The sequence below is a fragment of the Blennius ocellaris genome (genome assembly GCF_963422515.1).
Source record: "Blennius ocellaris genome assembly, chromosome: 7".
Lineage (NCBI taxonomy): Eukaryota > Metazoa > Chordata > Actinopteri > Blenniiformes > Blenniidae > Blennius > Blennius ocellaris.
Genome location: NC_137656.1, coordinates 2,420,582 through 2,442,795, shown reverse-complemented (window position 1 = coordinate 2,442,795; position 22,214 = coordinate 2,420,582). Strand labels below are relative to the sequence as shown.

At 43.3% G+C, this 22,214-nt stretch overlaps 1 protein-coding gene across 1 annotated transcript in view; it reads right to left on the bottom strand.

Annotated features, from left to right (window-relative positions):
• Nucleotides 1-20,763, bottom strand: part of LOC308132743 (multiple epidermal growth factor-like domains protein 9) — a gene marked incomplete at both ends in the record, with an annotated part of 25,867 nt that extends 5,104 nt beyond the window's left edge. Inside the window, 3 exons of the mRNA XM_080499925.1 lie at nucleotides 2,834-3,024; nucleotides 10,277-10,519; nucleotides 20,187-20,763. Coding sequence (XP_080356051.1) covers nucleotides 2,834-3,024; nucleotides 10,277-10,519; nucleotides 20,187-20,763 — 1,011 coding nt within the window. The remainder of the gene's footprint in view (nucleotides 1-2,833; nucleotides 3,025-10,276; nucleotides 10,520-20,186) is intronic.
• Between the last annotated feature and the right edge of the window lie 1,451 nt (nucleotides 20,764-22,214).

The following is a 22,214-nucleotide window of genomic DNA, read 5'->3' as shown; positions in this document are numbered from 1 at the left end:
GTATATGAAATACTAAGTGTGACTTGGTTATGTTTATGGAGGAAACAGAGGAGAAAGGAAAAAAAAAAAAGTGAAATTATCCATTTTGTAGGAATTGAATGAGTTGTATTACTTTTGTATATAGAATGTATTGTTCATTTTCACACATCTTTGGAATTGTTTACTGTTTCGTATTGTTTATCTGCACTACCTTAAATACATTTTTTAAAAAGGATCAGGAGTGATATTAATGTCTGGCTTTTTTTTTTATAGTGTTTTAAAAAGTATTAAGAAATAAAGACAGGAGAAAATGGAGTAAGAACAGGACAGAAGAGCGTCACGTAGAATATATTGATAGGGAAAAGGACAGAGTCAAAGAGGACAGTAGAACAATCAAAACAAACAAACAATAACAGAATAACACATAATGAATCAGTGGCACTTTGTCCAAATGCCCTTTTCCTCAAATTCTCAAAAAAAAAGGAAAAACTTTGGGAAAAGAGTATCCTAAGATCCTTTTAAATCCTGCCATGTCTTCATATCACCAGGCATGTCTTCACTTATGGTGTGTGTGTCTGCATGTGTCAGTGTGGTGTTCATTTGCTTTTTTATTCATCCATTTTTTAATCTTTCCACTGTTTTTAATTCTTGTTAAGCACTTTGTGTTACTTCACCTTATAAAAAAGTGCCGTATAAATAAAAATGGATGTGATTTGATAATGTGGCCTTGATGTCGCAAGGCCTGTAACTGAATCCGTCCTGCTGATGGGTTACAGGCAGCCACAGACGGGCGGTGCAACCGGCGCCTGCTGCAGTCCTCCTGAGTCCTCCGTCAGTCGGGACTCCGACCGTGAGCCTCCAGCTCTGCAGTCCGCCGCCGGACCGGTGGGGGGGGACACACGTACTCCCGATGCACCAGGCTCTGTTCTGTGCCAGTAATCGGAGTACTATTCGATAAAGTGCCACAAAGTAATGTCACCGGTGCGGCGCTAAAAGACACTCCGCGGAAAACATCTGCAGCCGTGATCAATATTCATTACGGACCGTTTCCATGCAGTGTCGTAAAATGAAAGGTCTGGCAGGCAAAGCCCTCGGGGGGGGGGGGGTGGGGGGGGGGCTGACCCAGATGCACGACCGATACCACTGTTATGACAGATACAAGTGGTATTTTTCTGTCAGGTATCTCACTGGCTTGACCCCCGCTCGACACATCTGAGTCGCGGCGTCGGTTCTCTTGGCGTCACGTCATTTGTGACCTCGCCGGAGACGGATCGCCTCGTCATGAGCAGGGCGAGAGAGGGGGGGGGGGGGGGGGATCTCATCAGCGCCGTTAGGAACGTCGAACAAGGACGTTAATACGGATGTCAGTGGCCTTTATGGAGCTCGTGACCCTGAAGGGACTTCGTTTAGTCTGGAAATCCGTGCCGGTGTTGACAAAGGACGGTAGGACGAGGACATGTAAGGCTTTGAAGGGACGCACCACAGTTTGAACGCTCCGTCTGAATTGGGGATTCCTCTGGGTACGACAGTTTCCTATAAAAACTTAAGGCTCCACTGAGGCCCCCTGTTTACATGACGACGTATCACATCATCTTTGTCCCAGAAAAGTTTGGAGTTCAACATGGAAACCTTTTGAAAATGACTTTCGCTTCCGAAGAAATGGCCCGAAACACTGAAAAGAATGTCGTTTCTAGTGGGTGCCATCTTTTGTTTTTTGTAATGAAGCTACACAAGAGCAATACACTAAAAAAAATTAACAATGAGAGTACATGGACATCAGTACAGACGACCACGTTACATCATTGTTACAGTGACTGTCAACTGTAAAACGACAAAATTCCAGGAGAATACGGAGTGCGAGTCTTGTCACTCGTTCTTATTGTGCATCTACTGAGCATGTGCAGAAGAACTATTCACTATGGCTGTGGTGCGCATGTGCAGTAGCAACATTTCCGCCGTCGACACGGAAAAAAAGTTGAGTTTTCAGTGGCTCCGAGCACCGTAGTTGTGTAAATGCCCCCCCCTCCCCCCCACGACGCTACAAAAGATTTGTGTTTTCACTCGATGACGTTGTGATTTAAACGGAACGAAGCAGGACGGAGGGCGTGTCTGTAAACGTAACTATAGAGATTTGGTTTTATCCAAAGCTACGAGATGGATACACAAACTGATGGGGGGGGGGGGGGGGGGTCAAAGGTCAACCCAGGAAGGGTTTCAAACCTGGGATTCTCCGTACAGAAGCTGGCTCGATTCTTCTACCGTCATGGGAAAGCGAGGCTGAACGATTTGTGATTAAAAACATCATACTTTACAGTTTGACTCAGGAGTCATTAGAACTTTGAACCGAGTTTGGAGACAAATTATTCATTTTTCTTCCCCAAAACGACCAGCGAGACCCGAGTAAAGCGCATAGAAACAACTTCAGCGCCCCTCTTGGGGTCCACACCGCACATTTCAACCTGGTGTATCGCAGCATTTTTGCGTCACGTATGTCATCCATCCATTCATCACGCCAAAGCATTCATTTGTGGCTTCCCTACCACACATCCATCACGCTCAACGCTCGACGGCGCAAACGCATCCAGACGGCTGCCGGCGGAGGAGAACCCGTGAGTGCAGGTCGTGGCATTATCAGCCGCTCTGCCGAAAGGTGAGTTAATCAACAACCCCGAGGCGCGAGAGGCGTCTCCGGGCTTGTTTGTACTGATGGATGTCTGCTTCCCTTTTTTCACGCCGCCGCCGGGACCCGTCGGAGAGCGCAGCTGGCGGCGGCGGCGCTTCCAGAAAATTTATGTTCCCGTCCCGAGAACAACTGCGGGTAATCTAAAGTCGGGGGGGGGTTGTTTCTCCTCACCTTCTGGAAATGAACAATCGCACGCTCTGCGTTTGTTTCTGTTCCAGCTGTCACGTTCGCACCCGATCGGGTTCCGACACCGACGTAATTCACGGATCGGAAATTTCCGATCCGACCGGCGTAGAGATCTGCTTCACGTTTGCTGAAATGACTCCACAAGTGTCTCCCTGCCAGCCGCTTCCACTCGCTGGCTGCAAAATGCGGAATGGATTTCCTGAGGGGAGGCGGGTCTCAATGAGACGCGGAGCAATGAGTCAGGAAGTCCGTTCCACAGTTTGCAGCCAGCGAGCAGGCTAGTGTAGTAGCACTGTGCTCCCCAACTTTTCATGACAACACGTCGCCGTTTGGACGTATTTTACGCTCAAAGCAACACAGCGACGTGCGATGTCCGCAAAGCCGCTGTACAGCGAGGACGTCACCGTTTTAAAACGCCGGCTCGCCGAGGAGAACGGCACCGACGGCGGCGAGTCACAGCCGCGTCCTACTCCGCGCTAAAACTCCCTGTAAATAGTCCCAATCATTTGTGCTGCGTTCGAGCTGGAAACATTCTGTTTGTGCTGCGTTGCTAAAGATTTTCCCCCAGAAATTAATAAAGTGATTCAGAGGTTATAAAGATAGAACTGGTTTATTATGAGATGATGACGTCACGCAGAACACCCACATTGAACAAAAATACTTTGCACCGCTTCCTTTTCTGACCTTCTACTAACCTCAAGTTGTCTTTTGAGAGAATACACGCATACATTCCTACATCTCTTCTTGCTCTTTGAATACGGAGGAACTAATGAGGAATTCTGACGTCCGATAATCACGTTTTAAACGGGCAAAAATAGGCCGCCTTCATCACCGGCGCTCCTGCAAATATCTCCCCGTGATGTCACGTCATCTATATTTGGCCAGCGATCCAGACAACAAACGACCGCCACGGTGACTCAGGAACGCAGGGTACGCTGTTAAAAGCACCCGGTGAGTGCGTGGAGCAGAGATCTACGTCAACACCAACACAAATGTTGGACTTCCAACCTTATTAAAAGCCCAAAAAGAGCCTCGAGGTGGAGAGAGAGAGAGAGAGAGAGAGGAGGGAACGTGCTGTCTGAGCTACATATTGTTCCGCAGTTGCATAACGTCGCCTCAGACAAACACGCAGCTCCGTCGCACACGTGTGACCGATTGTTTTTATTGCGTGTGTGAAGAGGAAGAGCACCTCTCCGGTTTTTCAAAGCCGCCGAGGAGCCGGTGGACTCAGCAGGTGTCTGAGAGGAACCTGGAAGCGGCTCCTCGCATCGTAAACCACCTCAAACGAGGAATTAGAGGGTCCCGTCTTGACGCTCCAAAACATTAGGAAGCCACATCTTAACGGCGAACAGGCTGTCGATGCTCAGACCGACTGCTTGATTCCATGCTTTGCCATTTATTTAAGTTCGACCAAACACACGTTTGCCAAATCAGCCCCCACTTCAAAGCAGAGCAGAAAGAGACGGCAGCCCTTCAAACGTTACTCCCCTCTCTTCCTTCTATACTCCAAACACGCCTCCACTGGCTGACCTTTTCACGTTGTATCGCTCACAGATATCCAGATTTATCTCTGCCTCCTCCGTCTGCAATCGGCGCTCGCCCTCTTTTTTAAAACAAGACTGAGCCTGTCGAGGCGCAGCTTGTAATTTGACACCAGCCCCTTTACGTTGGCCAACACTTTCCCTGCAGGAGAAGGAACCTCAGCTTGGCCGTTTCTGACAGAATGTTTCCAACGGCTCGAAGCCTGAACTTTGAATTATCTAAACATGTGGTTCACCCAGGATTTAGCGGTCCCAATACTGCAATAAGATCCATGTGAAAATCCAGGGAAAAAAAATAAAAAATAGTAGTTCCCCCTTTGGAAAGAGCACAAAGGTAGAATATTATTCACAACCTGTTGACAACACACGGTAATGGTCAGGTCTTACACTATTTTCTAGAACGGCTGTTCCCGATCTGAGCCCTTTTTGGTAAGATTTCCGAGTTTGTCAACATCAGATTTTTTGTGTATCAAAGAATACCGCAATAAGATGTCCACACGGAGACAAAAACGTTCCAGCAATGAAAGATTCCCACACACTGAAAATGCTGTAGTGTTTAAATCAGGCTTGAAATACACCAAAAAACCGAAGAAGACAACAAAGCTTACAATCCACACGAAAGTCAAAAACCCAGGATCTCGGAAAATACGATTTTCTCACTTTCATCACAAGCTCAGTCGCTTCTGCGGCTTTTTTTTTAAATTGGCATTTTACTGTGAAAACACCATCTTCCTGTATGGGAAGCTACACGATCTAAAACTCACGTGGTTACAATTAAAACTGAACTCGTCCCGAGACGCTTTCTGTAATCCAAAGCAATTAATTTGAATCCTGTATGTTTTTTTTTAGATTTGATGTATCTACTACAATATGGCTTTGTTGTGATTTCTTTAAGCAAATCCAAAATTGAAGACAGGGTCCAACCAAATCCTTTTTAGAGGCCATTTTCAGGGGCTTCAAAGGGAAGAAAAAAAATAAAACCCATTGGAGGCCAATGATCTGGACAAAACCAACATCCCCTCTCTGAGCGGCAGTTGGCAACAGTATGAAGGAAAATTAAAAAAAAAACCCGGGAAGGAACCAGACTCCGGGTGGGCGGCTGCCTCCCTCAGCCAGCTGGGGCGAGGCGGCGTTACATCACACTGGTTTGATATGGACGGAAAGGAAAAAAATAGACGCCGGCCGTCTTTACCGTTGAAGACGAGCGTGTGCAGCTTTCACCTCGGGATACGTGGTGACGTAATACCTCGATGTCACCCACTGCCTTGGTCAAAGGAAAAGTTTGTGAGTAATTCATGAAATCAGAAATAGTTCCCGATAGAACATGAAGGTCGCGTTTACAATTTAAGCGAAAATGCAAACGCTTCCGTTGCGTTTTGAAGCGACGGAGCCGCCGAAAACCCAACTTTATATTAAAAGGCCGCCAAGGTGAAATTTCTTTTTGGAAACCTTCCAGTTCCATCGTCATGTAAACGGATGGAAACACAATGAACGATAACAACAGCGGCGGATTGACTCCCAGTCCATCTTCTCTCGTAGTCTTATAGTTGAGCCACTGTGACAATAACAATCCAACTCTGTCGTCCCTCCGTTAATGTTTAGATCGCATTGTTCTCTGTGCGCATGTTACGCTACAAAAACCAAACAACAGCACCCACTAGTGACCCAGCGTGAAAACAACATCGTTTATGTATAAACTGACGCCGCTTCCATAGACACTGCCGTGTAAACAAGAAACTTTTCTGAAACAAAAATGCAAAAAATGATAGGTTGTCACTGAGTGTTTCACATCTGAACTTAATGAGTGAATCAGCAACTGACAGCTCGGCTAATGTGTCACGGCAGCAACACAATAATATTGTTTATTAAGACAAAATCAAGAGAGACCAAGACGTTATTTTCCCGAAAATGGTGCTACTTTTCCATTTCCAGTACCTTGTAATGCAACACTAATGAAGAACGCTGCCTGTGACACAGAGAAACATACATTAAACTCTTCCTTTGGGCTTAAAGGGTTAAATCCGAGTTTAGCGCTTGACTTTTTAGTGACCTAGTCCGATTTTGAAGCAACCAGTGTAATCTTCTTTTACAAAGGAGCCAGACTGATTCCTTCCCCACCACTTCAAACCACCTCAAAACGACAGATAAGCTAATAGAAGGAATTTATAGGCCTTTTTTTTTTTTTTTTCCAGAATAGCAATGACCTTCTTATTTTAATCATAAAAAAAGGAAATTACAGGAGGTTAGAAGCTGTGATAGCACACCTAAAAGCAGTAAAGCCATTCAACAATGCGTCTTCCAGCTTAAACCGTACATGTGAATGCAGGAGAAACATGCAGTTTATCCTCTTACGGTCGTACTTCCTTCATCTGGGCTCATTACCTAATGGCAGGGATACCTAAAGCGCCCGGGCCGGGGGGTCGGAGAGCTGCCTAATCTGTGCAAGTTACAGCTCTAAGCTCCCAACAGGGGGGGGGGGGTCTGCTGAGGTGAGCCAGACTGTCTACGGCAAGACGGGTGCAAAAAAAGGAACGGAGCCCTGAGATAAACCCTCCAACCTTCACCTGCATCCCAACCAAATCCACGTTTGTTTTACAAGGTTAGAGCTTATGTAACCCGGCGCGGCGGCGGTGACGCGCTTCCATAGCATGACGGTACGGACCCTCGGTGCGCGGCGGACGCGAGCGGAGCTTTTGAAAAGCAGCAGCAGCATTCCTGTTCATGGTTAGAGGCAGAAAGTGAAGGCTCTATTTTTACCGCCTTGCTAACCCACACGAGCAGATTCCCTTGTTCAGCTCTCAGTCTGTGACTGGTGGAGACGCTGCGCTCAAGGTTTGCAGTGTGTGTGCGTGTGTGTGTGTGTGTGTGTGTGTGTGTGTGTGTGTGTGTGTGTGTGTGTGTGTGTGTGTGTGTGTGTGTGTGTGTGTGTTTTGGCTCTGGATTTGAGGAGTGAGCGGGGTCGGAAACATTTCGCTGCCTTCTGGGAGGTCTGCAAGATGACAGCTTGGAGCAGCGTGCAGGGGAGTTTTTTTATCTCTATGAACATGAAGTCTGAACAGTGGAGCTTCGCAAACATCCAGACTCAGCCCTCAGCAGATTAAAACAAAAAAAAGAAAGTGTGTTTGGATTCAGGAGACCACAGCTAATTTACAGCTGAATGTACTCTTCTTTTTCAAAAAAAAATTATTTAAAAAGCACATTCAGCTGGATTTTTAAGGGAAGCGTTTTTCCTGCCATGACCGAGATTCAAACCAGAGACCCCCCAAAAAACTTGCGTATAAAACGTATCCAGATGCAATAACACACAAAAGAAAGGAAACCCCCAAGTTCGTCTCGCACCAAATCCAGGAGCTTGTCGAGTTCCATGACCTTCCTGGGTTATAGTCGCGTGTTCAACCCCCCCTCCCCCGGTTCTATATCCACGAGTCAGCGTCTGTTGCTCAGACTGTCTCCAATGATCCCATCACCAATAAGTCTCAGAGGGCCGATTGAATGACAGGTCGGTGTCGTTCCTTATACTTCCCAACAAGTGCCGGCGGCCCCTTAATGCACACATTTTCAATAATCTAAAATTGTTCTTCTCTTCTTGTACAAACTGTAGTGCATGTTTCCCCTTGTGTTATATTCTTTGCCCTAATATTTCTAACTTATATCAGGTTTTTCTTTGCATTAAAGTGTGTCGTGTACAAAAATGTGCTGTACAGATAAAGTTTATTACCTTATACCTTATGACTATGATGGTACCCAGTGGAAGCGTCTGTACATAAAGACAATGGAAGTGGGCCCAACACTAATCCCTGTGGAACACCACAGATGATTTTTATGATTATTTTAACGACCTTACGCTATAGTCCCCACTGCGCTGTAGTGTTTAGCACTCGATGTTCTTCGTACTGACTTAAATGTACATTTGAGGCTCATTTCACGACTGTGGAATTGCAAGTAGGCGTGAATACGATTGTCTGTGTGTTCAGTTAGTAGGTGGGGGATCAGCTCCGGCACCTTTAAGTTGGATGAGGCTGTATAGAAGGTGTTCCGTTAGACTGACGATCAACGCTCTGTGATAAATACATGAATACGAGCATCTTGAGGCTTTGCAGCCCCCTCAAGGCCACATGAAAGAGATCATAGTGGACCGGATCCAGCAGAGAACTTGAAAGTCTAAAAGCACGAGGACAAAACGTGCTTGCAGCCAGAATATAAATAATGAAAAATGGAGTTATTCACAAACACACAAACAAAAATCTGCTCGAAATGACGAGTTCCTCAGTTGAGATCACAGTCCAACCTTTTGATACAGAGTAGAGTTTGTCCTCTCGTGCACTTCTACGCAAATGAGTCAGAACTATATGCAAACTGTGGTCAAATTCAGGTTGAGCCAGTGTGTGAGCCACAATGTGAACACATACGTTAATGAAAACAGAACTAATATACCCTAACCAGTTTTTGAGGTATCTGCTGTATACCGTATTTTACGACTGCATAACAAACTTTTGTGGTTTGGGTTTTCCTACACTTGCTGACAAAGAGTTTTAATTCCTCCGTAGCTTTTTAGCGGTTATATTGAATCCATGCGCAACGGCAAGCCAACGTCAAAAAATAAAAAAACACATTTTTTTTTCTTCAAAATGGCTCAACTTGAGCTTAAAATACAATGAATTCCCAAACTTTGTTGGATTAGCCACTCATTAACTCCCTTTGTTTTTAGTGTTTTTGACCAAGAAACCTTTCGTAAATAGATTTACCATCTTCTCACAATTGCCATAAGCTTTTCATCAAGAGATAACGGGCGGAATGAGCCATAACATAATACTACAAAATAAAGAGTATAAAACATGCATTATTTGTTCTCCAGCACATAGCCGCTATATGAGATAGCCACATAGCAGCTAGTGAGATAGCCACATACCAGCTAGTGAGATAGCCACTTAGCTGCTAGTGAGATAGCCACATAGCGGCTAGTGAGATAGCCACATAGCTGCTAGTGAGATAGGCACATAGCGGCTAGTGAGATAGCCACATAGCTGCTAGTGAGATAGCCACATAGCGGCTAGTGAGATAGCCACATAGCTGCTAGTGAGATAGCCACATAGCGGCTAGTGAGATAGCCACGGAGCCGCTAGTGAGATAGCCACATAGCTGCTAATGAGACAGCCACATAGCGGCTAGTGAGATAGACACATAGCCACTAGTGAGATAGGCACATAGCCGCTAGTGAGATAGCCACATAGCCGCTAGTGAGATAGCCACATAGCGGCTCGTGAGATAGCCACATAGCAGCTACTGAGATAGCCATGGAGCCGCTTGATAAAATTTTGAGGGAGATCGATGGATAGAGAGGATTAGCATAGCCAGTAGATTATATAATATAACTAGATATAAGCATCAAGGTGAATTGGAGGTTTAACCTGCTCGTTATATCAAAACTATCCACTTTCTGTCTATTCCACCTGATGATGCAAAACACAACACTGCAGCATAAAGAAAACTCCTGTTTGTGATTCCTCATTGACGTGTACAAGGCCGTAGAGCGAAAAGAATAGCGGCGTGGTGAAAAATGACCTTTAAAGCTGCATTAATTGATTTCTGAGCCATCGGAAGGAAGCGGAACTGGCATTTGCAAGCGCCGTCCTATTTGCACGTCACCTTTCGGTGCAGCTCAGGAGAAAAACAAGAACCAGTCCACACTATTGACTCAATTTAAAAAAAATAAAAAATTCTCCACGGTTGAACCCTTTTTTTTCTCGGAGACGTGTGATCGCTTAATCTGTGACAAATCATCGGCGAAACACGACTATTCAAGCATTTTCAACGACGACCATCCCCCCCCCCCTCTCTCCGTGTCGCTGCTAAACGGAGCGGGATGAGGAGTGTGGACAAAACAAACATGGCTCCTCGGAGGAGGGAGGCGGGAGGCGGGCCGACCTGTCGCAGAGGTGGCTGACGGCGCCGAAGGAGTCGCAGGCGCAGGGCAGGCAGCCGCTGGTGCCGTTGGTGAAGTAGCCCTCCTCGCAGTCCTCGCACTGCAGGCCGCCGTAGCCCGGCAGGCAGGAGCACTGGCCCGAGGCCCGGTCGCACTCGTCCGGGTCCAGGATGCCCTCGGCGCCGCTGCTGCAGTTACAGAGGCCCTCTGTGAAGGGAAACACACCGTGAGAGGCAGGAAAGTGAAATGACATTCTGCAGAAATAGCCTTTTTTCAATTCATGTGGTTGCACTTTAATTAGATGTTTGTTTGGTTTTTTTTGCTTCATTTTAATTTCAGCCATCATATTCTTCATTTTGAACAATTTCAAGTTATTTACTCGCGACCCTGGACAGGATAGGTGATATAGAATCATTGTAGTTTCTCAAATTAATTCGATTTTTTAATTGTTATTTTTTTTGCTTCATTTTAATTTAAGCCATCAGATTTTTTATTTCTGTGTTTTGAACAATTTCAAGTTGTTATTTACTTGCGACCCTGGACAGGATAGGTGATATAGAATCATTGTAGTTTCTCAAATTAATTCGTTTTTTTTTTGTTTTTTTGCTTCATTTTAATTTAAGCCATCATATTCTTAATTTCTGTTTTGAACAATTCAGTTTCAAGCTGTTATTTACTCGCGACCCTGGACAGGATAGCTGATATAGAATCATTGTAGTTTCTCAAATTTAATCAGGCTTATTTGTTTTAATAGTCTTAATCTAATGTTTTCATTGATTTAATTTTTGTCAGATAATTGTAGTTTAATTTCAGATTATTCAATCAGATTTTCTTGATTACTTTTGATTGAATTAATAATATTCTTATTTGTTATTTTTTTTGTCTTTTATTGACTAACAAAAATGTTATTGAAATAAATTTCACTGCCAATTTCTCAAAATATTCACATACAATTTTTGTTTTGATAATCTTACATTTAATGATTTATGTGCAAGTTTTCCCTTCCGCATGATACATTTAATGGCTTAAACGTTTTAAATTTTAAAGAAGGAATTACCAGTTAATTTAATAATACAAGAATTAAGCCCATTATTAGTATCTGCTGTAAATAAGCTACTTTACAGACATGGAGGTGGTTAAATAACCATGTGGGTGGAATAATACAAAGAAAAGTAAGTGAATAAATAAAAAAAAAAAAATAGAAATTGTATTTTTGATGCAGTGATATTTGCACAATAGTTTCTGGTATTTCTGGCCTGCATTGTGTCACTGAGCCGTGAGACCGCTGAGCATTGAGGGGCGGCTTTTTCTTTTTTTTTTTAACCTTTTCTTTTGTGTGATAAAAATCTAAAAGAGCTGCTTTAAAACGCAACGACTCACGATATCTGCGAACCTCCTTCACGTCGCACTGTGGCGTAGAAATACTTGAAAAAAAATGCCAGATATTCTAAAGTGCCCCGCGTTATATTTAGAATTTGTGCGTGCGTGTGCGTGTGTGTGTGTGTGTGTGTGTGTGTGTTATGGTTAATTAAGTGTGTTCACACACTTACAACCCGGGGTCTTATCATCCTTGCGGGGACAAAAAAAATCGAGTGACTTCAAGGAGACTTCATTAAATATTTAAGAAAAATATTGAGGTCACACTGAGGTTAGTGTTAGGCAGGTTTGCGTGTGTGTGTGTGTGTGTGTGTGTGTGTGTGTGTGTGTGTGTGTGTGTGTGTGTGTGTGTGTGTGTGTGTGTGTCATACATTTTTTATCCAGCTAAAAACATGAATTAAAAATATGTAGAAGCCACCAACCGAAACAACGTGCAGATGAATAAAGTAAATACATTATCCTACGAATTGAAATCTCCCTCTTTTATTTACCCCCGGTCCTCAACAGGCCCCGCCCCCACCCGTCCTTTGTTTACCCTTGGTCATCAACAGGCCCCGCCCCCACCCGTCCCTTGTTTACCCAAAACAGGCCCCGCCCCCACCCGTCCAAAAAAAATCCGATCCGACTCCATCTTCTAACAGCGAGCAAAACCACGGGGGCTTCTGATTGGACGAGGGCGGGTTTCCTCGCTGGACGAGGGGTGGCTTCTGATTGGACGAGGGCGCAGTGAGTCATCCTAACCTTTCACATGTTAACCTTTTTCTATTTGCCTGCATGATACCAAACCAACATGTGACGAATGTAGATGATGTTAAAATGTGTTGATTTAAATTTTTTTTTTTTACTCCTTTTTATTAAACGATATTTCCGTTTTTGGACGCCCGCTCCTGTGGCCACATTGTGTGGGGGGGAAAAAATTCCAGCTGTCAATAGATTTAAAATCGCTTGACTTAAACACACAATTAAAAACACTTTTCCTTCATAATTTAAAATTCCGCCGTTTTGAATTTAAGCATGAAATTACAGTTACTCACGTCCATATCAACTTATCGCCTTACGCGATGACAACAGTGAATTTACGCTAGTTTCGAGTTTATGATTGCATTTGAACTTTCTCTGGATAAAATAATTGAAAAAAGCCTTTTATTTGACATACTACAATAATCCTACAGCTCTTTTTCACCACTGCACATTGAATTAAAGACGTTAGTTACCGTGTATTTTGACACTTAAATATATGAAATAAAAAAAAAAAAAAAAAAAAAAAAGTCCAATGCAACCTTTATCCTTGACATTTTTGCGTGTTCTAATTGCAAAATTTGAACTTTATTTTTGGACAATTTTTTTATCTCGTTCGGGAAAAAAAAAAAAAAAAAAAAGATGGCCGACGCTGCATGCGGAGAGTTGGAACCTCCCGAGCCGGGCGATGTAATGACAGACGTGCTGAGAGTTCCATCTATTATTCAGCCGAGCTCAGGTGGAGGTGTGGCCGGACGTCTCCGGGACAGTCGCACAAAAAAAAAGAAAAAAAGAAAAGAAAACAGAACCAAAAATGAGCCGGTGTTTTTAAATGCGACGCGCCAACAAAAGCCCTTAAGAGGAAAGGACAGCTGAATTTTAATGCATTCCTGGCCCGCTGGAGAAAGCGTCATGCTTAAGGTGAGTGCCGGGTCGCCCCCTGTGTGGCCCCGGGGGGCCGCGGAGCCCGGCGGCCGCTTTGATGAAGATTGGACTGGATGTGGTGTGAAAGAGAAGCTCGCCGCCCTGCTGGCTGACGGCCGTGACGGCGTGACAGCGGGGCCGGGCTTCACGAGCTACACAACTTTGTTTTGGTTTTTTCATCAGCGTGCAACTGCAGCCTCTCTCTCTTTCTTTGTATTAAAAAAAACAACAACCTTATATTGCAGATACTACTAATTCTCTCTCTCTCTCTCTCTCTCTCTCTCTCTCTCTCTCTCTCTCTCTCTCTCTCTCTCTCTCTCTCTCTCTCTCTCTCTCTCTCTCTCTCTCTCTCTCTCTCTCTCTCTCTCTCTCTCTCTCTCTCTCTCTCAGACAAAACTCCTGTTTACTCGGGATAAACTTTCAAACGTCAACATGAAAGACGTCTCGCCATGAGTAAATATGATTAGCTCCATAACGTCACGTAAATGGTGGCACGTAAATGGTAAATTATAGAGCATCTTCCTCCTCTAACATCCAGATTATAGAGCATCTTCCTCCTCTAACATCCAGATTATAGAGCATCTTCCTTCTCTAACATCCAGATTATAGAGCATCTTCCTTCTCTAACATCCAGATTATAGAGCATCTTCCTCCTCCAATATCCAGATTATAGAGCATCTTCCTTCTCTAACATCCAGATTATAGAGAATCTTCCTTCTCTAACATCCAGATTATAGAGCATCTTCCTCCTCCAATATCCAGATTATAGAGCATCTTCCTCCTCCAATATCCAGATTATAGAGCATCTTCCTCCTCTAACATCCAGATTATAGAGCATCTTCCTCCTCTAACATCCAGATTATAGAGCATCTTCCTCCTCTAACATCCAGATTATAGAGCATCTTCCTCCTCGTCAAGCTGACCCTCACCAGATGTTGCATTTCACTCGTTATCAATTGAATTTTAAACTTATATACAGTATATATATATATATATATATATATATATATATATACATATGCAAGTAAGTTTTTGAGGTAATCATGTAAGTCTGTAGGATCAAGTAGTAACTTTCAGTGGCATCAACAACACTGTCACATTCTTTATCATATCAACATGAGGGCTCTGCCCTGTGTGTGTGTGTGTGTGTGTGTGTGTGTGTGTGTGTGTGTGTGTGTGTGTGTGTGTGTGTGTGTGTGTGTGTGTGTGTGTGTGTGTGTGTGTGTGTGTGTGTGTGTGTGTGATAACCAAGGTGACGTCCTTTGTTGGTGTCATATCATTGTGTGTGTTCGTCTTTGACATCAGCACAATGGAAAAAGCTGATAGTTCTCAATGGGGGGGCAGGGAGGGAGGGAGGGAGGGAGGGAGGGAGGGAGAGAGAGGGAGAGAGAGAGAGAGAGAGAGCGAGAGAGCGAGAGAGAGAGAGAGCTCTTGCAGGGCAGCTTTCAGGTCCAACTCAAACAAAGACACAACCCGACTTTAAAGATTAGACGTGAGCTCCAGATGAGCTTCTACCACGTTACATACATACAAGGACAGACTTCTTTAACTTACAGAGTATATTATTAAACAAATAAAAGCAGTTCCTATTTAAAGGCAGACTGAAAGGTGTTGTGAAAGGCGTTTCCATGAACGGCGCAGACTGGTGGTGGCAGGATTTGAGAAGTGAAGGAATTTTAGTTGTAATTGGGATTAATTCACAAAGGTTATGTAACATTTTAATCTGTTGAGAGAAAAGGAGCATTACCTCTATGAACACTGGTCATGTCGCTCTGACTTCTAAATTAAAGGTTTTTCCATATATTTCACATGTATTGCATCCTTTTTTTTATTTTAACAGGAAGTGTTGTTAATTACCATTTTTCTCTCCATATTAAGAATTTCTATTGACTTGTTTTTGTGATTTTCTACTTAATTCAATACAAGCATTTTAAATCAATTCATTATTGATTTATTTTATTGTTTTCTTAAATTCCGGTGTAAAAATAAAGCTTTTTGTAATCATTTTATCGCGTTTCTTTGCTTTTTTCATTTTTCATAAATACCCCATTTTTCTTTGACTTTCATAAATTAATAATGAATATTTTTCTTTCATTCTCATCCCAAATGATTCTGTATGATTAAAAACGTTAAATACCACTAACTTGTGTTGTATTGTGGCTATAGGAATAAAAGTTGAATTGACTTATTGAACAACAATGGGAGTAATTACGGAGTAATTACGTTTGATAAATGCTTTGAGTCACCTGTACAACCAGTCATTTAATGAGTCGGGGAAATGAGCCCGCGAGGCTTTAACAATGAACTGAAGCTGCAAGCGGAAGCTCAGTAACTTTTATTTTCCTTTGTTTGATCTACAATGTGCAAATATACAACGTGCAAGAGGCACATTGGACCTTCTCTTCTACTGAAGTCAGAAAAACATGACCTGCAAAGGCCAATATTACTGTTTTACGTTACTCGTTTTGTTCATTTTACAGTTAAAGACAATGGGAAATAAGAAAAGGTTTGCGAGAGGAGACTAAATAATTACAAATCCTTGAGCTATTTGGTTCACTGGTTACATGAAAACATCTCTGCTGAGATTTTAAAGTAAATTCCAACAGAAAAACTGAATCTACAATATGGACACATTCTTTTTTCTGTTGCACGTTAAATAATCTGATTCTCCAGAGATTGGAATGGTGAACTAGCAGAAGACAAAAAAGGTCAAAAATCTTATCTTACATTGCTTATTTTGTTTTATTTATATTCCCACGTGCTCAGAAATAACAAGGCGTGAGTGTTTGTTGCTTTTATTTTCCCCCCATTGGTAAAGATTGATCAAATGTGCTTAAAGCACCTCTTCTGTGAAAACTAGAGTCCACATAGGAATTTAAAAGTGATTCACAATGATTTTTTGACCCATTTATTCCAAGTTTTCTAGTTTTTTCCCCCCCCCCAGTAAAAGTCCCAAAGAGGAGCGATCCCAGCTTCGTGCCGCCGTTTCTCATTTCCACACCGAACAAAGACAGCGAAAGCAGGAATGAGCAACAATGACTCAAGAACGTCCTCATGCAGCTCCTGGCCAAACGTTTCAACCACTTCCAAGGATTTCTGAGGATTATAGTGACTGATTTCACAAACACAGCCGTACGCGTCCGCGTTTTAATATTGGAAATGAGAAATCGGATATTGCATTCGATACCTTTCACCTTGTAAATGCATTTTGCAATATGCTATAATTTGCGATAAATCATAAATCATAAGGCGATTTGAAGGCAATAACAACAAAAAAGTACCGATTTATCACATATTTATTTAGAATTATTCCACGAAATGTCCACGTTGAACTTATATGGTTAAAATAAATGGGAATGGTGGGATTTCAAGTGGCGCTTGAGCCTTTTTACCAAAATAAATCTATATAAAAGAACATGGGTGGATTAAATAACTCACGAAAAAAAGGAAGAGTAGCCCAAAACGGTGTCTTACTTTAATTGTTTCGTCCAGACAATTACAAACAAAGAGATTCATTATTCTGCTGACCAAGACGAGTCGTCATAATCCCATTACAACGTCGGATTATGCGCATCCCAACTCATTAATAATCTGTGTTTAATCGTCTCCGACGTCAAAATCGGGAGTCAACGCCGAAGCCTCGTTCACGCGACACGATGCTCGTCGTTTTCACATTTTCGTTTCCGAGAAGTTTCGCTTTCACACGGCGACGTTCTGAAAACGATGTAGTTAACATGCCAGGCCACCAGATGGTGCTGTTGTCCGGTTTTTAATAATGAGACTACAAGCGTGTGCACGCAGAGAAAAATAGACTACAAACATCAACAATTCAGAAAAGTCGCACTTTTTTCCCCGTTTCCATGGAGACAGAGCGTTTCAAAACTTTCCAATTTGGGATTTTTTTTTTTCAGCGTCTCCGAGCGACGCCAAATAAACAAACCCACCAAAAAACGCGGCGAAAACGACTGAAAATAGAAAAACAATCTTAAATAACCTGAAATGATCCCACTAAACATCGAGAATAATTTATCGCAGCATCACAAAGGAAGAAAAAGTGATTAAATGTTCAATTTAAAGGTCGGCGAGGTCCAGTAGTTGATCAATTTACATAAATATAACACGCATCCGCTCTATATTTCAGCTTGTTGGCTGATATTCGACTCGCCTATTCTTTTATTGCCCGTTTTGTCCTCATTACGTTCACGTCTCGCAGAACGACGTGACAGGATTTTATGCAAAAGAACAACAATCAATCAAGTATTTCAATATTTTTTTAATGATAAATTGCGGTTAATCATCTGCGCTGTCAAATCACGAGGCGCCACAGAGATTTAAAGGCGATTCCAATTGAAAAAACCCAATGATTTATGACCTATTTATTCTAAATTATTCCACTAAATGCCTACGGGGGACCCACCGCGGCATTACACAAGATCAAAATGGTTCAGATGTGGTTAATATTATTGGGAATGAGGATTTGGGTGTGTTTGATCAACACGGGGAGACGCAATCGTTCATGACTGCGAAAACTAATTACTGGAGCCAAATAGTGAACGAATGAGAATCCGTCTGAATAATAACGATTTATAACTTGTTTATTACAAATTATTTGAGATTTTGAGGTGAGTCCGCAAAATTAACAACGATTTATAACTTGTTTATTCCAAATTAGAGATTTTGAGGTGATTCCCCCAAAATAATAACGATTTATAACTTGTTTATTCCAAATTAGAGATTTTGAGGTGATTCCCCCAAAATAATAACGATTTATAACTTGTTTATTCCAAATTAGAGATTTTGAGGTGATTCCCCCAAAATAATAACGATTTATAACTTGTTTATTCCAAATTATTTGAGATTTTGAGGTGATTCTGCTAAAATAACAACGATTTATAACTTGTTTATTACAAATTATTTGACGTGAGCGCTGGCCCAAGAGACTCCAAACTGGCTCGCTAAATCAAATGGGGAAACATTTTGTTTTTGTCAGCGTAAATTTGTAAAAAAAAACACCCATAATGCAAGTTTCCTGGACATTTCACTGTATTTCACACCAGAATGTTTGATTAAAATTGGCTTTATGTTGAAATTGTCATCATTTTCAGTCATAATTGTTGATTTTTGGGGAAAATATACAGTTCCATTCACATTTTACCAGTCCGGCCTCGTTCAATATGAACTTTTTGACACATCTGGCTTATGACGACCACTACTACATGTGACTCCCTTCAAATGACGACGTCTTCACTTGAAACGCCGTGTAAACGGGGCACCGAGTTGTTCACTGGAAATCTGGGAAACAACTACACGAGAGAACATCGGATACGCTTCTATTCCCTCGCAAACAGCATTTCAGAATTTCATTGTTCTTGTAACAATCAAAACCGTCAAACAACAACTGGAGGAGAGGCTTCCTGGACATTCCTCTGCTGTTTACTGCAGAAGGTTTCATTAAAGTTGAGATTGTAGTCAATTTCTATAGACTTTTTTTTTTTTTTTTATCATCTCCGCCACAAGAAAGAAAAACTTTCAAGTTTAAATTTAAAGATGTTAATAATAATATCACTTCCGGCTCACTCGAGATGAATTTATTCTGTTTGTGGAACCTGAACTGAAATGTTTGCCGCCGCAAACATTTCATATATATATATATTTATAAGTAAATAAATGAAAATAAAACATGAGTGGACCCCCGGGACCCCCTGCTGTGCGAGGTGCAGATATCAGTCAGAATATGTAATTCACTTTTCTCTTCTTTTGATTTCACACACACTCGGGCTGGAGGGTGAAGCCGGAACACCTGCGGTCCGAGAGCGGGGGGGGGGGGGTAAATAACGGGGGGCACATAAGGACCTGCCCCTAAGTGAGACCTTATTAGTGTTGCCTTTTCTTTTCTTTTCTTTTTTTCTTCCTTTTACACCAGATTGTGGTTTCATTTTGACTCCTCAACCATCAAAAGCACCATTTTGCTGTGAGATCCTTTAACCTGCACCAGTGGAGGAACAACACATCCACATGGATTCTGGGATGTGAGTGAAATCTTGGGGGGGTTTAGGGGGGGGGGGGGGGGGGGGTAGTAAAGAGAGGAGGAGGAGAGAGGAGAGAGGAGAGAGGAGAGAGGAGGGGCTCACACACTCCTGTCACTGCTCATTCATGGCTTGGCCTGCCTGACTTGCTTTGGCCATTTTGCTTTTCCGGTCGCCTCAATCTGAATAAACCACATTAAATAAAACAACAATAATAGAGAGGATTTGAGCAATTAGAGCTTTTTTTTTTTTTTTTAATGATCTTGTCTGTGGAGGGGGAACCATGGCGTGGTGTTGCACTGCAGGGTCTGAGGAGGAGGAGGAGGAGGAAGGGGGGGGGGGTATTCTGTGTGGATTGGGAGAAATTGACTGAACAACAACAGGATCAACCTTACGCCCCCATATCATCTCCCCCCCTCCCTCCTCCTTTCCCTCCCTAATATGTGTCACGAGCATCCGGGAATGGAAATAAATGACGGGCTTTGGGATGAACACTCCAGAGAAATGAAAGTAAAAGGGAGAGAGAGGAGAGAGAGAGAGAGAGAGGGAGGGGGGGGGGGGGGATTTAGTGATCTCTGAAGGGGTGCAGGATGTAATTGAGGGTCTGCCCATTGTTGCAATCTGGTTTATTCGCTCGCTCCCTGCGTCAAAACGCACAGTGCGATCAAACGCCGCGTTAATCCACGGATGACTGCTGCCTTTTATCGATGCGCCAGAAGTCACGCGCTGTGTGCAGAAATCATTACAAATAAAAACAAAATACATTTTTAAATAAATAAATAAACAGGACGTGCTGCCCCCCCCCTCACCTTGGCTGGTGGCGTCCACCGGGGGGAAGGCTCCGCCGGCGTGATCCGCAGCCCAGGCGTCGTTGGCCGTGCGCTCCGACACCATGGACACCACGGTCTGCAGCATCTTCTCCGGCGTGAACAGCGGGCTCTGCGCGTCCGTGGACCGCCTGGAGAGTCTGGAGACGGGCGCAGTAATTTGTCCTGCGGTGGACGAGATTAATCCAGGAGCGGTGGCGGAGGAAGAAGAGGAAGAGGAGGAAGAGGAAGGAGGAGGAGGAGAGGCGCTTGTCGGGTCCGTTGTAGGAGGCTGGAAGGCGGCCGGGGAAGCGGCAGGCGGCGGGGTGAGAGCCGCTAGAGGCCCCGCAGCAACCGCAGCCGCCGCCGCCGCCGCCGCCCCGCCGCCGGGCGGTAGAGGCATGTCGGTGTGGAAGGAGCCCGAGCCCGAGCCGGAGCCGGAGCCGGAGCCGGGCGTCCTGGTGACCCGCGGCGCATCGTGGAGGCTGACGCGCGGCGCAGCGACGGAGAATCCCACATACGCGTAGAAAACGAAGAGCCGAGTCGCGGATATGTACATCGTTGAGGACGTGGGCCGCATGCTGGGCTTCAGCTCTCCATGTAAGCTCCCGGTGACGGGCCCCCCCCGAGCTCAGACCTTTCCCTGAATGGACGCGTGCGCCACCATTGATGCCGTTTGTTGCCCTCTGAACCACCGTCAGCGCTTCACCTGCGCTGCAACCTACCTCCGCGGCGACTGACGCGCCGCTCGGCCAATCAGCGCGCAGGGGGGGGCGTGTCCCGCCCCCCCCTGCGCGCTGATTGGCGGAGCGCCGCGAGAGCTCGGAGACAATATGCTGCTGTAAATTATCTTTAAAATGATCAAAACACACCCGGACCCATTCATAAACTGAACATAGTGTACAGACGGAATATAATCTGAATATTTTTACGCCCCCGGAAACGGTAGAAAGAAGCTAATCTGTCTGTCTGGTGTCACGCGCTCAATACTCTTGCCTGTAATTCCAATTAATAAGTCTGGTGGCCAACATGAGGCCCGGGGGCCAAAACAAGCCTGCAAGAGGCTCCGATCTGGCCAAACTATCCAGAAAATGGTAAAAAATAAAAAAATTAAAACAGATTTTTGGCTCTTGTTGGCGTCCAACTGTCCTGAAAGTCAGGATGTCAGGATGAGATTGTAAAAACTTTGAGAATGTAACGTTACAGGAGATGTTTTTTTTTGACATTTCACTGTATTTTGCACCAGTGTGTTTAATAAAAATGGGCTTTATGACGAGTTTGTATTCAGTAGTAATCATTAAGTTTTTGCAACGATAAAGAGATTTATTACCACTTATACTCAGCGCCACAACAACAAGTAACGTATAAAGTTTGAAATTAAAGCTTATTATGGCACTTTTTTTTTTTTTTTTTTTATCGTCCAGCCAGGGGAATTTGGGCTGTTTGTGGCCACTGAACAGAAATGTGTTTGACACCCCTGGTCATTTATTCCTTTTTTTTTTTTTTTATCTTCAAAATTACACATACACACTGTTTATGTGACAACACTTTTGAAAGATTTGGCAAGATAACTAAATTAAGAATCTATTACAACATATAGACATAAATCAAGTTGTTCACGCTGTTGTATAGTCTAACAATCTAAATTTGTTCAAAAGACAAAGACACAAGGAATAAAAATGCAAGTATCTATTATGTGTTCTATCATATTCTGTCATTCTTCATTGCAAATAGTGAACATGTATGTTATGCCAATGAAATACTCGATATTTTTCATGTTTTTGTGGCTACAGAATTTGGTACTTACAGGAAGATTCACTGTCACATTTTCTACCACAAAAATATATTTTTATTTGAATCAGATTAGACCAAAACAGACTGTTTCTTTATGCATGATGCATTGTGACAAAATAAGCCTGTTGAGGACACTTTGAACAACTCATCCTTATTTAGAAAGTAAATAGTCTTCTCACTATCTGAACTAAAGCACTTTATCACTTTGGAAAGCAACTCTATTTGCCACATCATCAA